Source organism: Amblyomma maculatum, chromosome 10 (assembly GCF_055883805.1).
Source record: "Amblyomma maculatum isolate TAMU_Amacu chromosome 10, ASM5588380v1, whole genome shotgun sequence".
Taxonomy (NCBI): Eukaryota; Metazoa; Arthropoda; class Arachnida; order Ixodida; family Ixodidae; genus Amblyomma; species Amblyomma maculatum.
In genome coordinates, this window is record NC_139353.1 from 106,108,961 (window position 1) to 106,123,379 (window position 14,419).

Here is a 14,419-nt window from a genome sequence, read left to right on the forward strand (position 1 = left end):
GTTCCTTACTCTTTGCGCACTAATCGCGCATTTTCTCGACACGGGTGCATTGGCGCTGCTGGGATCGCCGCTTCTTTTCCTTTCGCAATCGTTTGCGTTTTCTCACCTTTCGATGACAGCATTCTTTCATGCACCTGCCTTTCCGCTCTTTTCGGCGCCAGCACTCAAATGCTTGTTTTCTTTCTTTTGGTGCAGCTCTTTTATTCTGCCTGTAACCGGAGCGGGTATGGCGCAGGCATCGTCGGAGTGCGGCGCCGCACTTGCATTGCGGCCAGCAGCGCATGACGCACTACCGGTCGCGCCCGAACAAGGCTCGCTCACGTTAGCCCACGAGCTAGGCATATCCTATGCAGGCAGCCACTCAAGTTACCCTGATCCGCCGGTGTGCCGCATCGCTCAGCGCTAACCGGCGCACGATCAAGTTCGTCCGACAGCTCGGGCGCTTCGGATCGCGTTAAGCCCATGCTTGCACTAGCGTTGTTGATTTCGCCAATACATTTGAGCGCGTCAGGACACGAACATTCATGGCTCCTATCCTGGCTGTCATGCTCACTTTCGACTTCACAAGTATAGCTCTCGACAGCTTCCGCTTTATGGGTCTGCCTTCGCGGTTCAACTCTCGTGGGGTGCGCAATTTCCATGAGAGCCACTTAGTTTTTCCGCGAGTGTAATCTACAACAACACTGATCTCGGTAATCACCAATTTGTCATCTACTAGCCTGACTACATCTCCGCCACGCTTTACAACTTCTGCTTCTGAATTGTCAGGCGGTTCATTTACTGTGAGTTCCCCACTCTCGTTTCGTGGATTGATTACAGCTACGTGGGGCGGCGTGCAGGACGATGTCACTGCGGATTTCTCGCCGATGGAGCCGGGTTCAACCGTCTCAGCTGGCAGTGGCTCGACCCAGGTAACCCCAGCCATTTTTTCCTTGCCTTGCGCCTGTTCTGTTCTAAATTTTCCTAAGCATCTTAAGGTGCTGGTTTTATGACTGGCACTTTTTAATCTAGGCATACATGTTCATCACAAAGAGCAAAGACAGGAATCGCTTGAAGTGTGCTGAAAGGTGCCTTGTGCAATGTAGATTGCAAAATTTTCGTTAAGGCTAGTTGTGGCCGTATGCAGCTAGTAGTCAGAACCTTAACAGGGATGCGCCAGCTTAGTGTCATTACCGGCTGCACTACAAAAACCTATAACAACGTGGAGACAGTATCTGAAGAGGCTCACCATGTAGCTCTAATTCAGATTCATCTTGCATTCAAATATTGGCGGTATGTTGCTTACGGGCATAAGGCTGTGCTATAAGGAGTCCCATAAGGTAATTGTTAACTAAGGGCTAACCAACCCGATTACACTGAAATCATCGTTTGACCAAGGATGCTCATCGTAGCCCTTACAGTTGGCGCTATTCTTGAACCCTTGGCATTGCCACGAAATATGGCTCCACACGGTGGTAACTAGTAAAGACGCAAGCGTTTCGCTAAGGCGCATAGCCGCAGTGTAGCAAACCAACAACTACTACCACAAAAATATGTACTGCTATGGCTGGGACAGTACTTCCCAAAACCGATGTCAGTAACAGCAACAGTGCTGTTCCCAAGTGCCACCGACCGGTGGCGTGTGTCGATGTCAACCATCCTGTGTGAACACATCCTCACTGACGATCGTCGATGACGTCGAGACTGTAGAAGTAGAGCTTGCAGCCCTTTTAAAAGCCACGTAGTGGGTTCAACAAACCTTTCCTAAAATATGACCCCAAACGCAGAATCTATCTCTTCACGGACTCGACTCGCGCGTGTGAAGTGTGTAGACAAGTAACCTCAAATCTGTCAACGCGCCTTAAAATAACCAGTGATGTATTAGCGACATTTGACGACCTCAATCTCAAGCTTAACATTAGAAAGACGATTACTTGGGTGCCTGAACACGAAGTCATTGAAGGCAACGAGTTGGCCAACAGAGAGGCTCTAGCAGCAGCACGCAAAGTATCAACCGCGTCGAACTGACTTTTCATCATAGAGGGTACAAAAACCTGCCTGTTGGAATCCTCCACCGTTAACATAATCACGAGAAATTGACGGCGCAGGGCTCTTTAGCACCTCCGAAATGGGAGAGGAATGCGCCGAGGAACAGGCACACACTATTCCCCCTATGCCGGAGGAGTTATCGAGGGCCACGTACATTAGTCCGCCGCCTCGCAACTAACCCTTCATACCCCGTCATTGAGTCATATATTCTTGCACAGTGACCAAACGAACGGACGTGCCGTGACTACCAACGTCCAGCTACTGCTGCCCATATAGTATGGGACTGTGAAGACTATTTTGACATTCGAGTCAGGGCTCTCACCGAAATTCCAATTGCCCTTCGCCCGGCCAGATACATCGACTGGGTCCTTCCGCTGTCTCGACAACGCGGCCCTCGCTTTCCTCGGGGCAAAGCTGGGAGAGTTTGTTGACTTAGGCTTCAGAGCCAAGCTTTATTGCAGCGCATTTTTCAGAGCTTTCAAGAAACACGTGCTTCAATCAATAAGTCTCAGCACTATTAACAATGCTGTTGTTCAAGGTTTCTCTTAGGCGCAATGGGAAATTCAGAGTGGCTTATACTGATGACGCCGCACTTCTTGTTCTCACATAAAGAGCGTACTTAAGACTTGGCAATTCACTAAACAGTTTTGCTCGGTATCCGGTGCGGAGCTTCATTTAGAAAAATCCAAAGTTATCTGGTTATGTCAGTGGCGTCAGTTTTCTGGTTGGGTGAGTGGGGTAAGAGGCCTATCATTTTGGGGGGCATAAGTTGGGATTGTGACCCCTGCACTACCTGGGGGTTCCTCTGTAATAGGTTAGCAACAGTGGCGCGCAATGGTATCCAGAAATCGTAGCTGTAGGAACAAACCCAGAAGTAGATTGATGGGGAACTTTCGGTGTTCGCTCGCGCGTAAATCTGCAAACATTCTTGTTTGCTAAGCTTGCCTATACGTACTGCAAATTCTATAATGTGCGAGAAATAAAGTGCAGGTTATACATAAAATATTCGCAACTTTCGTATGGAGCTCGGAAATGGCAACCCATGCGTCGTGATAACCTGTTTCTTCAAATAGCATATGGTGGCTAAGGTCTTGTTCACTTATTCGTACACCAGCCAGTTTCTCGTGTTTTTTTATAGGCACATCATTCCTTTTTAGTACCTGTGCTTATTAGGCGTTGTAGTCATCACTTGCCTTACATATTTGCACCGACTGGACAGGCGCATGAAGGGGCTCAATGGGGATTCCTTAAGTAGTTTTCAGTCAAGTTCAATTTTTTTACGGCGCGCTATTTTTCGGCTTACCTGTAAAGCCTATCCCGAAGGAAGGAGACCGAAGTTATTACTGAGTCTTGTTCTGCATACCTCTGTATTTGCAATCTTATCAGAGTTTGTATCAGGAATGTTATCAGGAGTGTCTTGACAAAAATTTTTTTTTAAATCACTTTAAGCACTTGTGCATTCAGTTCGCAGATAGTATTTTTTAAAACCTGCACACATCAACGCTCCCTGTTTAGGCATGGCATCATGCCAAGCAGAACTTTGTGCCGTGGAATGTGAGTTTCCGCATATGTAACACGCCGGATACTATTGTCCACTCTTTCTTTGTTCAGTGCCGCGATGCTGTTTTTCCTGGGACGTACTGTGGCGGGCGCTAAATTTTTTTTTCTCGGTTTACGTTTTTTCTCTCTTGAAATAGAGGCATGTACTTTTAAATATGTGCGTATGTTTCCACCATAGAGCAACTTTTTACTCTTGAAAGACCGACCATTCCGGACATTTAGGAATCACTGCTGGAGCCGGTTACACGCCAGCTCAGCCTGCACAATAAGCCGGTATACCAAATCAAATATGAAACTTACACAGAAATTTTCAATAGTGTTTGGTTGTATCTCTGCCACTAATAACGGTGTCATAACAGCGCGTCTGGCGTTGCAATTTATTGCTTCTGAGAACGTAGGCACAGTCTCATCTCTACACAGCCGCATCTCTAGATAGCATCTGGAAGGTCTGGATCGCCACGTTGTGTAGAGATACTAAGCACGCGTACATCGACTTGGTTTTACTTCATACCCATGAAGAGTTGCAGTTGTTCCATCGATGTGGGAGTTATTTACTGGGATCCGATAATTGTCGAGCAGAAAAACGACGCCCCCATCAGAACGGCTTACTTTGAACGATGACATCATACTGCTCAACAGCTAAGGTTAAAAAGCCAGCTCATATTATTCGGTTTTAATTATGGGTAAAACTAATCCTTGCTTCTGGGAAAGAGAGCAATGGTTAGCCTTGACCGCCTAGTAAAGAGCAGAGACATTAGTCTGCCAACCAAGATCCGTATAACTCGTGCTATGGTCTTTCCAGTTGTGATTATGGATGCGAGAGTTGGACCGTGAAAACGGCTGACCGCCGAAGAATTGATGCGTTTGAATTGTGGTGCTGGCGAAGACTCTTGAGAGTTCCTTGGACTGCCAGAAGATCAAATCAGTCGATATTGTCGACCATAAACCCTGACTGCTCATTGGAGGGTCAAATTCTAAAGTTAAAGCTCAGCTACTTTGGTCATCTGATGAGAACAGAGGAGTCGCTGGAGAAAGATTTGATGCTGGGAAAGGTTGAGGGTCAGCGGAGAAGGGGTAGGCAGCGAACGCGATGGTTAGATGGCATCCTCGAGGCAGTGCAGAGGCAGTGATGTTAGGAAGATAGTGAGAGACCGGAAAGCGTGGCGTGACATGGTCCATAGGGTCACGAAGAGTCGGACACGATTGAACGACTGCACTGAACTGAACTGAATCCTTGCTTCCACAGCACGCATGTGCCTCTTGCATTTCCTCCAAATGGAAACGCGATAAAATTATGTATAGGTGGCCGGCTAGCGAGAAGCCCAATGTGAAGAATTCATAAGTGGTTTATTTCGAGTGCAGCGTTTATGCGACCGTTCGGCTATTGAACCGCGTCGTCGTTGCCAGTGTGACGGAGCGAAGAAATTCACGAGCCAAAGTAGGTTTCATTTACAGGGCTTAACGTCCGAGTTAAATTAAGGCTATGAGAGATGCTGTAGTCGAGGGTCCGGAAATTTCGTCCAAGTACGGTCCAGTAGCGTGCACTGACACTACAGAGCACGCAGACGCCAAGAGTTTCGCCCAGATCGAAATGCGTTGAAGCGGCTGAGACGAGCATAAGAAAGCTTTAGCAACTATGAAAAGGGGGAAAGCAGCTTGGCAGGATCAGTTACCTGCAGTCGTGATGAAGGACTTGGGGTGTTTTGCTAGGAAGACTGGCCACTCTGTATACGCATTGCCTGGTGTCATCGATGGTACCTGTACCATGGAAGAAGGCTAGTATTATCTTAAGTCATAAGAAAGGGGACACCAAGGATTTGAAAAAATTCAGACCACTCAGATTACTATCCGTTATGTACAATGTATTTACTAGTGAACAGCTAGCAGAATCAGGACAGCCTTAGTCATAATCGAGCGAAGGATCAAGCAGGCTTTCAGAAAGAATAGTTACTATCGATCATATCTATACAGTCAACCAGTTGATATACAAATGCTCTGAATATGCCTCAGTTCAGTTCAGTCGTTCAGTCGTGTCCGACTCTTCGTGACCCTATAGACCATGTCACGCCACGCTTTCCGGTCTCTCACTATCTTCCTAACATCACATAACTTCATCTGCAGCGCCTCGAGGATGCCATATAACCATTGCGTTCGCTCCCTACCCCTTCTCCGGCGACCCTCAACCGTTCCCAACATCAAATCTTTCTCCAGCGACTCCTCTCTTCTCATCAGATGACCAAAGAATATGAGCTTTAACTTTGGAATTATACTCTCCAATAAGCAGTCAGGGTTTATGGTCGACAGTATCGACTGATTTGATCTTCTGGCATTCCAAGGAACTCTCAAGAGTCTCCGCCAGCATCACAATTCAAACGCGTCAATTCTTTGTCGCTCAACCTTATTCCCAGTCCAACTCTCGCATCCATACATCACAACTGGAAATACCATAGCACGATTTATACGGATCTTGGTTGACAGACTAGTGTCTCTGCTCTTTACTAGGCGGTCAAGGCTAACCATGGCTCTCTTTCCCAGAAGCAGGCGTCTCCTAATTTCATGGCTGCAGTCTCCTTCCGGGGTAATCTTGGAGCCCAAGAAGAGAAAATCTGTCACAGCTTCCACTTGTTGTCCCTTGATTGTCCAGGACTTGATAGGGCAAGATGCCATGATCTTTTGTCTTTTTAATGTTCAGCTTAAGCCCAAACTTCTCACTCTCTTCTTGTACGCGCATCAGAAGTCTCTTGAAGGGCAAGAGACCACAGTCAGAACTGGGCATGGTCTTACTGATTGGTTTCCGATTTAGAAAGGAGTGAGGCAAGGCTGCATACTGTCGCCCTGCTTATTTAACCTATATGCAGAGTGCATCATAAGGAAGACCGGTGTGGACGAGTCTTCAGATGGAGTGAAGATTGCTGGAAAACGTATCAACAACCTTAGGTATGCGGATGATACCACTTTAATGGCAGAAAGTGAAGTGGAATATGCCTAGCCCTGATATAAAGCATTCATTGATAACGAAAAAGCATTTGGTTCAGTACAAACGTCGCACGTGATGCAGTTATTGCGAAATCAGGGGGTACATGGGCCGCTTATACAAATACTGGAAGTCTCCTGGAGAAATGTCCACGAATTTAGGCTACGCAATGAGCCTGAAAGAATTCGCTCAGGGTGTGGTGTACTCCTATGTTAAGGAGGAGAGAGGGGGTGCGTTTTGGTAATCCGCGTGCTGCCTTCGAAGCCTATCCGATGAGTACACCGACTTTTTCTATTGCTGCTTTCATGAGGTAGAGTTACTGTAGAGAGTATAAAATGTGGCTAAGATGAATGCCTGTACTAGGGGCTCGAGAATTAGTCCTCGCATGCCGTGATGTTTCTTCGTGATGTGTTAGAGTAGTCGAAAGATTTGATGCATGGTAGTCATAAGGTTTGCGTTGCTTCAGGAGGTACATCTCAGTATGACCCCTTCAGTACGCCATTTCCAATATCCATCAAGAGACATACTTTCGCCAATAATGGCAGAAACGGCCCCGGGCAAGTGTTTAAATATCTTTTCTACATTGCATCTGTGGAGGCTACAGTATACAATACCACGTGCAGTGCGATGGCTGTAGTTTGGAAATCTTATGCGCCTGCGGTGTCGAGATACCACCAACCCTCACTACAGCCCCTGCGATATTTATTTGCCAGTACTTTGGCTGCTGCTACAGAGCTGTCATAATGTTCGACAAACCATATAGAAATTCGTTTTCAGAAATTGTAGCGCTGCAATCCCATGGCTACCGTTCTTGAGCAAACAGGAGTAGCATGACGGCGAAGCAAGTTGTGTAGAGACCGATACATGCGAGTTAGTCCACCGCACTTTACTACAACACTTACCGTCTGACTGCGGCGTAGCAGGCGGTGAGCGCGTGAAGGCGCAGAAAAACGGCTCGTAGTTACACATCAGTGCTGAACCGCCCGTTCTAGCTTCTCGAAATAATAAAATAATATTTGTGAATTCTGAATCATGGTGGTTGCAGACATGATGGGCATCTGTTTGTTGTGATCCACAGCCTCAGTGCAGACGCATACGTTGAACTGACCCCCGTTTTGACAATCGCATGCCATGAGGTTCTGATAAGGCAGACTTAACTGCCCGCGAATGAGCAACATCAATATATAAAAATATTTTAATAAAATTGGCATAGCCAGCAGCTATTCGATGTGCCTTGGAATTGTTCGAGAATACGTTTAACTCATGCGTTTAAGTGGACAGATGTTTACGAACCATAGAAACATTACAAACTCCTTTATTATTCCGTAATAATGACATCCTATGGCTGAGTATATTTTTGTTCTTGTGTAAAAGAGCTGCGCGTGGGAAGAGAGCACTTCCCGCCAAACTTCCCGAAATGTGATACACATGTTGCAAACGCATTGCGCTGCTGAGTACGCAGGCAGGACATATTTTCATGGTGTGAAGTCTGGTCAGAAGTCACCGCGGGACACAGGAGTCACAGAAGGCACAGTGCACAGAGCGACAGAAAACTCGTAGGCCCGCTTCAACGGGAGAACTTCGGTTTCTTCGCCTCGAGGAGGCACGCGCTCGCGATCAGCGCAGAGTGAAGACAAAGACTGCACCGTGTCATCGCCCCCCCCCCCCCCCCTCCCCAGGTACCAGACGCATCGCCCCGATGCTGGAAGTGTGGGTAGGGATAAGAAAAAAAAACAATGCACGAAGGTCAGTTGCTCGGCGCACAAAAATGGTCAACACTATCTGTCGTAGTACAATTTCAGGCGGACCACGTGGACCCCCTCAGGGAGCGCTAGCGTCGCGACTTTTTAAATCAATCAGGAACGACCTCATAGGTCAGGTCTCCAACTTGTCTTTCTACTTTGTACGGGCCAATTAACGACACAAGTTTCTCGCTGAGGCCTCATCGACGTACAGGAAACCAAGTCCAGACACTGTCTCCAGCTGTGTACCGGGCATCACGGTGTCGGCGGTTGTATTGATAGACATCGTGACGTTGCTTGTTCTGAATTCGCAGCCTGGCCAGCTGACGGGCCTCTTCAGCGAGGTGCAGAAAGCAGTGAACATCTACTTGCTAGTTGTCGTCTTCTAGATGTGGTAACATGGCATCAAGCATCGTGCTCACCTCACGGCCTTGGACTAGACGGAAAGATGTCATGTTCGTTGTTTCTTGGACCACCGTATTGTATGCAAAGGTAACGTACGGTATCATTTCACCCTACTTTTTGTGTTCTACGTTGACGTACATTGAGAGCGTGTCAGTGAGTGGTTTGTTCAAGCGTTCAGTCAAGCCGTTCGTTTGAGGATCGTATGATGTCGCCTTCGTGTGTTCGGTATGACTGCGAATCAAATTATGCTGCAGCAATTCGGCTGTGAATGCGGCACCTCTGTTAGCGATCAATATCTCCGGTGCGCCATGGCGCAGGACAACGTAATTGATGAAAAACTTTGCAACGTCTAGGGCAGTACCGTGGGGTAGAGCGGAGGTTTTCGTGTATCGTGTAAGGTAATCCGTAGCAATAATGACCCACCGGTTACCGGAGTGTGAAAGGGGAAATGGTCCCAGCATGTCCAAGCCAACCTGCTGGAAACCTGCTGGCTTCAAGAATCAGGTTGGTTTGGTCGGTGGCATCTTACGATGCGGACAGCTGCGACATGTTTTCACATAGTGTGAAACGTCCGAGTTAGGAAGAGGCCAGTAGTATTTTTTGAGTCTTGCAAGTATAAGGGTGACTCCCAAATGTCCAGAAGTTGGTTCATCGTGGCAAGCTTGTAAAATTTCATCACGTAGACACATAGGTACAATAATCAGATACGGCGTTTGGCTGGTGGAAAGATTTTTCTTCATGAGAAGGAGAGCTAGAGCTAGGGCCTTAAACAAAAAGTACCGAAATCACGATGGGGTAGTGTATACCGACGCCTCGGACTACAATATGACTGAAGGTGCCTCTGCCATCTGTGTAATTAAGCAGTACAGTAACGTCAGTAAATGCGTATCAGCCGCTTCGGTCAATGTCCGCTACTCGGACCAGGCGGAAGAAGCCGCAATCGCTTTAGCCATCGCTAAACAGATGCGGACATAATTGTCACCGATTCAAAATCTGCCATACGTAACTTCTCGCGTGGCAGAATATCAAATACTGCCAGAAACTTCCTCGTGGATATCAGAATCGACAGAGAGATAGAACTCATATGGACACCTGCCCACTCAGGGAACCGAGGCAATGAGACTGCTCACCAACACGCTCGAGGTTTTGTCGGCCGAACGGTGAGACCTAATGCCGAGGAACTTGAAATGGAAAGATTGCTCACATACAGCGACCTTACACAACACTTCAAACTCTCTAAGAGAGTATACCCACTACCACACAAATCACTAACGAGACAACAAGAAATTGTTTGGAGGAAACTACAAATGAACTCCTTCCCCAACCCTGCGGTTTACTCTCACGTATTTCCGGACAGCATAAGCTCATGATGCACTAAGTGCGGAGAGAAAGCCGACCTTAATCATATCCTGTGGGGTTGCTCAGAGGACCCGCCTCCCAAGACTCTCATAGTAGCTCCCTCACTAGAATCCTTGTAGAACATGATGCGTAACGCGAGCCCCGATATACAATTGAGCGCCGTAAACCGCGCTAAAGAGGTCGCCGCAAGCCACCATATAACGACCACTTGGCTCTTCCGCTAAGACTATCCCGACAAAAAAGTTTTCTCTCTCTCTCTTCATGAGAACACCATCGCTCACACATAACGATGACGGAACACGCTTCAAAGCTTTCGGAGCGCTTGTATATGCACCGTTTAGATAGTCCATGATGTGACGAAGTTTGGGATCTGTAGATTGTCTTTCAGCGACGCACTCTGCGCTGATCGCACTTAACAGTATGGCATCATCAGGTATTTCATCTGTAGAGAGATCTACAGAGGCACGCGAGAGACAGTCGGCGTCCGAATGCTGGCAGCCAGACTAGTACGTGACAGTTATGTCGAATTCCTGCAGTCGGAGACTCCATCTTACAAGACGGGCTGAAGGGTACTTTAGGGTCGCAAGCCAACGAAGAGCATGGTGGTCAGTAACTACTTTGAACGGTTTCCCATCAAGACATGGTTGGAATGTCGAGGTCGCCCACATAACGACTAGACATTCTTTCTCTGTCGCAGAAAAGTTCGATTCCGCTTTAGACAGACAGCGACTGGCGTAAGCGATCACACGTCCTTGGCCGCCCTGGATGCAAACTAGAACGGCACCCAGGTCTACTTTGCTTGCATCGGTGTGAAGCGCTGTGTCGCCGTTTTCGTCGAAATGAGCCAACATAGGAGGTACTTGTAGGTGGCGTTGAAGCTCTTGGAATGCTTGTAATTGTGGTACAAAGTGAAAGACGTGTCTTTCTTCGTCAGATGTGTTAGTGGCCCAGCAAGACGAGCGACATTTTTGACATAGCGCCGGTAGTAAGCACATAAGCCAAGAAATCGTCGAACAGCTTTCTGGTCTTGTGGTGGAGGGAAGTTGGCAATAGCTGCCTTTTGTTTCGGGATCAAGCAGGACACCAGCGTGGCTTACGACGTGCCCCGAGAACTTAAAGTCGGCGTAAACAAAATGACACTTCTCGTTCTTTAAAGTAATGCCAGAGGATGTTGGCTTGCAAAGCAGTTTCAAGCGCGTGCCCTCGAACTTTGGAGCTAAGACCACAACGTCATGAAGGTAAACAACACATATCTGCCAGTTGAGATCTGCAAGTACGGCATTCATAAGCCGTTTGAAAGCAGCCGGAGCAGAGCAGAGACCAAAGGGCATAGCCCTAAACTCGTACAGCCCACCCGGAGTAATAAACGCCGTTTTCTCGCAGTCCTTCTCATCTACCTTTATTTGCCAGTGTTCCGATTTCACGTCCATTGAAGAGAAATACTTAGCGGAGCAGAGTCAATTCAGCGCATCGTCGATACGTGGCAGGGGATATAGGTCTTTCTTTGTAACATTGTTCAGCCAGCGGTAATCCACAGAAAACCTCTGCGTACCATCTTTTTTAAGAACGACTGATGCAAATAACCTCGAAGCAGAAAACTTTGTAAGGTACCTTGTGGCTTAGAGATACTACTCGTTAATAGACACCATTATTGCGTCGTTTGATGCTAATTTTTACAGCTACATATTGCCATTTCGTCACTCTCCCCAAATCGTGCCTTTTAGACAGGATGAAGCTCAAGCACTATCAGTGGGGGTATGCCTCAACTGCGTCTTAGTTCAGGTAACTGGAAAGATGGCTTCATGGATACTCCCTGATACATCATGACTGAACGCAGGTACCATCCAGATTGCGAACTGCTCCGCGCCGCATTCGACTGTCATCTCATCATGCACCTCTGTTATAGAGACAGGCACAGTGAGCAAGTCTTGACGCTAGGAGGCCGCCCCGAAGTTGCAACCACAAGCAGTGCAGCATGCAGTAAAGCATATATCATCATCCTGTTATGACGCAACCCAATCCCTGCTGTGTCCCCGTGTTCCATCGATTACACCACCTAGCAATAAAAAAGCGGCACGGTAAAGCGACATAGAGGCAACCGCCTACGCAATTTAGTTTATTTCGAAATGTGAATGAACACACAAAAACTTGAAATGTTAATAGGATTCAAGCAAGAACTTCTGTGCTCAATTCCATTGCCTGAGCGTAGGCGTGTATGGTTTGGAAATAAACGGGGATTTATGTTGTTGCTGGCTGATTGCAAATTGCAGCAGCTCTCATGATCTAAGAAAGAACAAAAGGCAAAAGGTAATGAAGCTGCTGAAAAAACAAATCAATATATATGTAAAAAATCGTTTGAGCAAAGAAAAGGAGAAATAAATTACTTATATATCCTTTGGAGCGGTGGCTGTTTACTGCCTTCCTATAGCACTCATTATGACACATGTTTTCGGCGGCAGAGCTCAGTCTTCAGTGCCCAGTGCTGAACATTCCCTGCCCAGAGCAGGACTCAAAACTCGATGGCCACGCATATAAGCAGATCCTTCTATCTGATATATAATATCAAATCCCGTTAAATTGATGTTTGTGAACACCTCGCAGTTCCCGCTTTTCGTGTACTTTTTAATAGCGAATAAAGAACTTTTCCCTTTTGGCTTACTTATTTGTAGTAAAGTGCATATATTAGCTTTTTTCTATGCACGTTATCGTCATGCAAAATATTATCGCATTGACGCTTCTTGATTTGGAAGTGCAATATAGCCCGCGAAAATATGGTGACGCTGAACACTTAGGCTACTGGAATGTGCAGAAAGTGACCTAATTCCACTTCAAGCCATGAAACAAGCTGACATACACATGTTTTGAATTTTCAGGCAATCATATGGTGCTGTACAAAGTAAAGCATGAAATGTACGCGCAGAGGTGATACGTGGTTCAACATATGCTCACATTGCTAGTGAACTTCTCCCTGGCGCACTTCGGCTTCTTTCCAATAGGTATCGCTTCAAGAAACTGAGCCACTTGCCCTTACAGTGCACGATTATGAAGTGTACCAATCTTGTCTCTCTTTCGTCAATCAATTCTACTTGACTTATTGTCACAATGCTTCAGATTACTGCGTACATTCTACCTGCGTAATTAGATATTGGTTCCCCCGAAATTGGCTATTGACGAATTCAAGTCGGGTACATGCCTGTCTTTCGGATCCCTGTTTTGTCTCACGGTGCACTTATCATTATAGTCTACTTCACTGAGATTCCAGAGTAGCGGTAGGCTTTTGCATATATTTTCTAGGTAGAATAAATGTGCAGAAAAGATTGGTTTCTGCCATAAGTTTTGCCATGATTTGTAATGGAGCCGGAGCTTGCAAAATCATGTTCAATATTTAGCAGATGTTTCAAGTTCCTCAGCTTCCTTTGATAGACTTCAAGGCTTGAAACGCATTTACATGCTTTGTCTTAACATTTAATTACCACAGATTACGCCAAATCTTTCGTTCAATGTCAATTTAATAATAACCTTTTGAAATGCGCAAAAAGGGTTCATACAGGTAAACGTGTGTGGCGCAAGAACACTTTTATGAAAACCTGGTTACTGGGTTAACTGTGTTAGCACTGCATGGCGTTTCTCGGAGTTCTTGTTTATATTATTTTTATTTATTTTTAAATGTAGTCATGTTATTGTATATTGTTGCATGGTTTTTCCAACCTGGGGACGCGTTTTGTTTTTCTGAAACCAGGGCCTTCACCCATACAGGACATTCTCGTATGAGATCTCCGCGCGGTTTCATTCCGGACTTTCTTGGGCACTACAGGAATTTCCTGAAATTGCCCCCAATCTTTATCCCAGATCGTGTACAATAAACCTCCATACAATTTCCTGTATAGATTTTATACAGGATTTTTCAGTAGGGAACTCAAGGTTTCATCTACAAACAAGTATTTATTTCGATTTACAATATATTGTTACGGTTTGTTTATGTAGTGCAACTCCACCTTAGCCCGGTGTTCACAATAGGTTCAATTATATTATTCAGAAAATAAACTAGTACTCATAAAACCCAACCTAAGACCCACGAAAAAGCCCTGACACTTCTAACTTCCAGCTCAATTAATTTGACTGCAAGATTAGTAGTGTAAATTAGGTATCCTACTCTGCACCTTCCTAAATAATATTTCACGAAAATAGCTCTCCTATGAGACGTTTGGACGTAGCTCCGCGATGGGAAACTTAGAAGCAATAAATCCTCCCTCAAATAAAATCTAACAGCAATTGAGCAGACTGTGCAGACCATGTAATCCAGTGTGGGGAAAAATGAAGGTGGTAAATATTCGGTTGCTTTAGAAGAAAG

The 14,419-nt window shown here is 46.2% G+C and overlaps 1 protein-coding gene across 1 annotated transcript in view; it reads left to right on the plus strand.

Annotated features, from left to right (window-relative positions):
* The first annotated feature begins 350 nt into the window (after positions 1-350).
* Positions 351-14,419, plus strand: part of LOC146177196 (ionotropic receptor coreceptor Ir8a-like) — an 86,778-nt gene continuing 72,709 nt past the window's right edge. The window contains exons 1-2 of the mRNA XM_084581105.1: positions 351-692; positions 820-911. Coding sequence (XP_084437231.1) covers positions 844-911 — 68 coding nt within the window. The 5' untranslated portion in view covers positions 351-692; positions 820-843. The remainder of the gene's footprint in view (positions 693-819; positions 912-14,419) is intronic.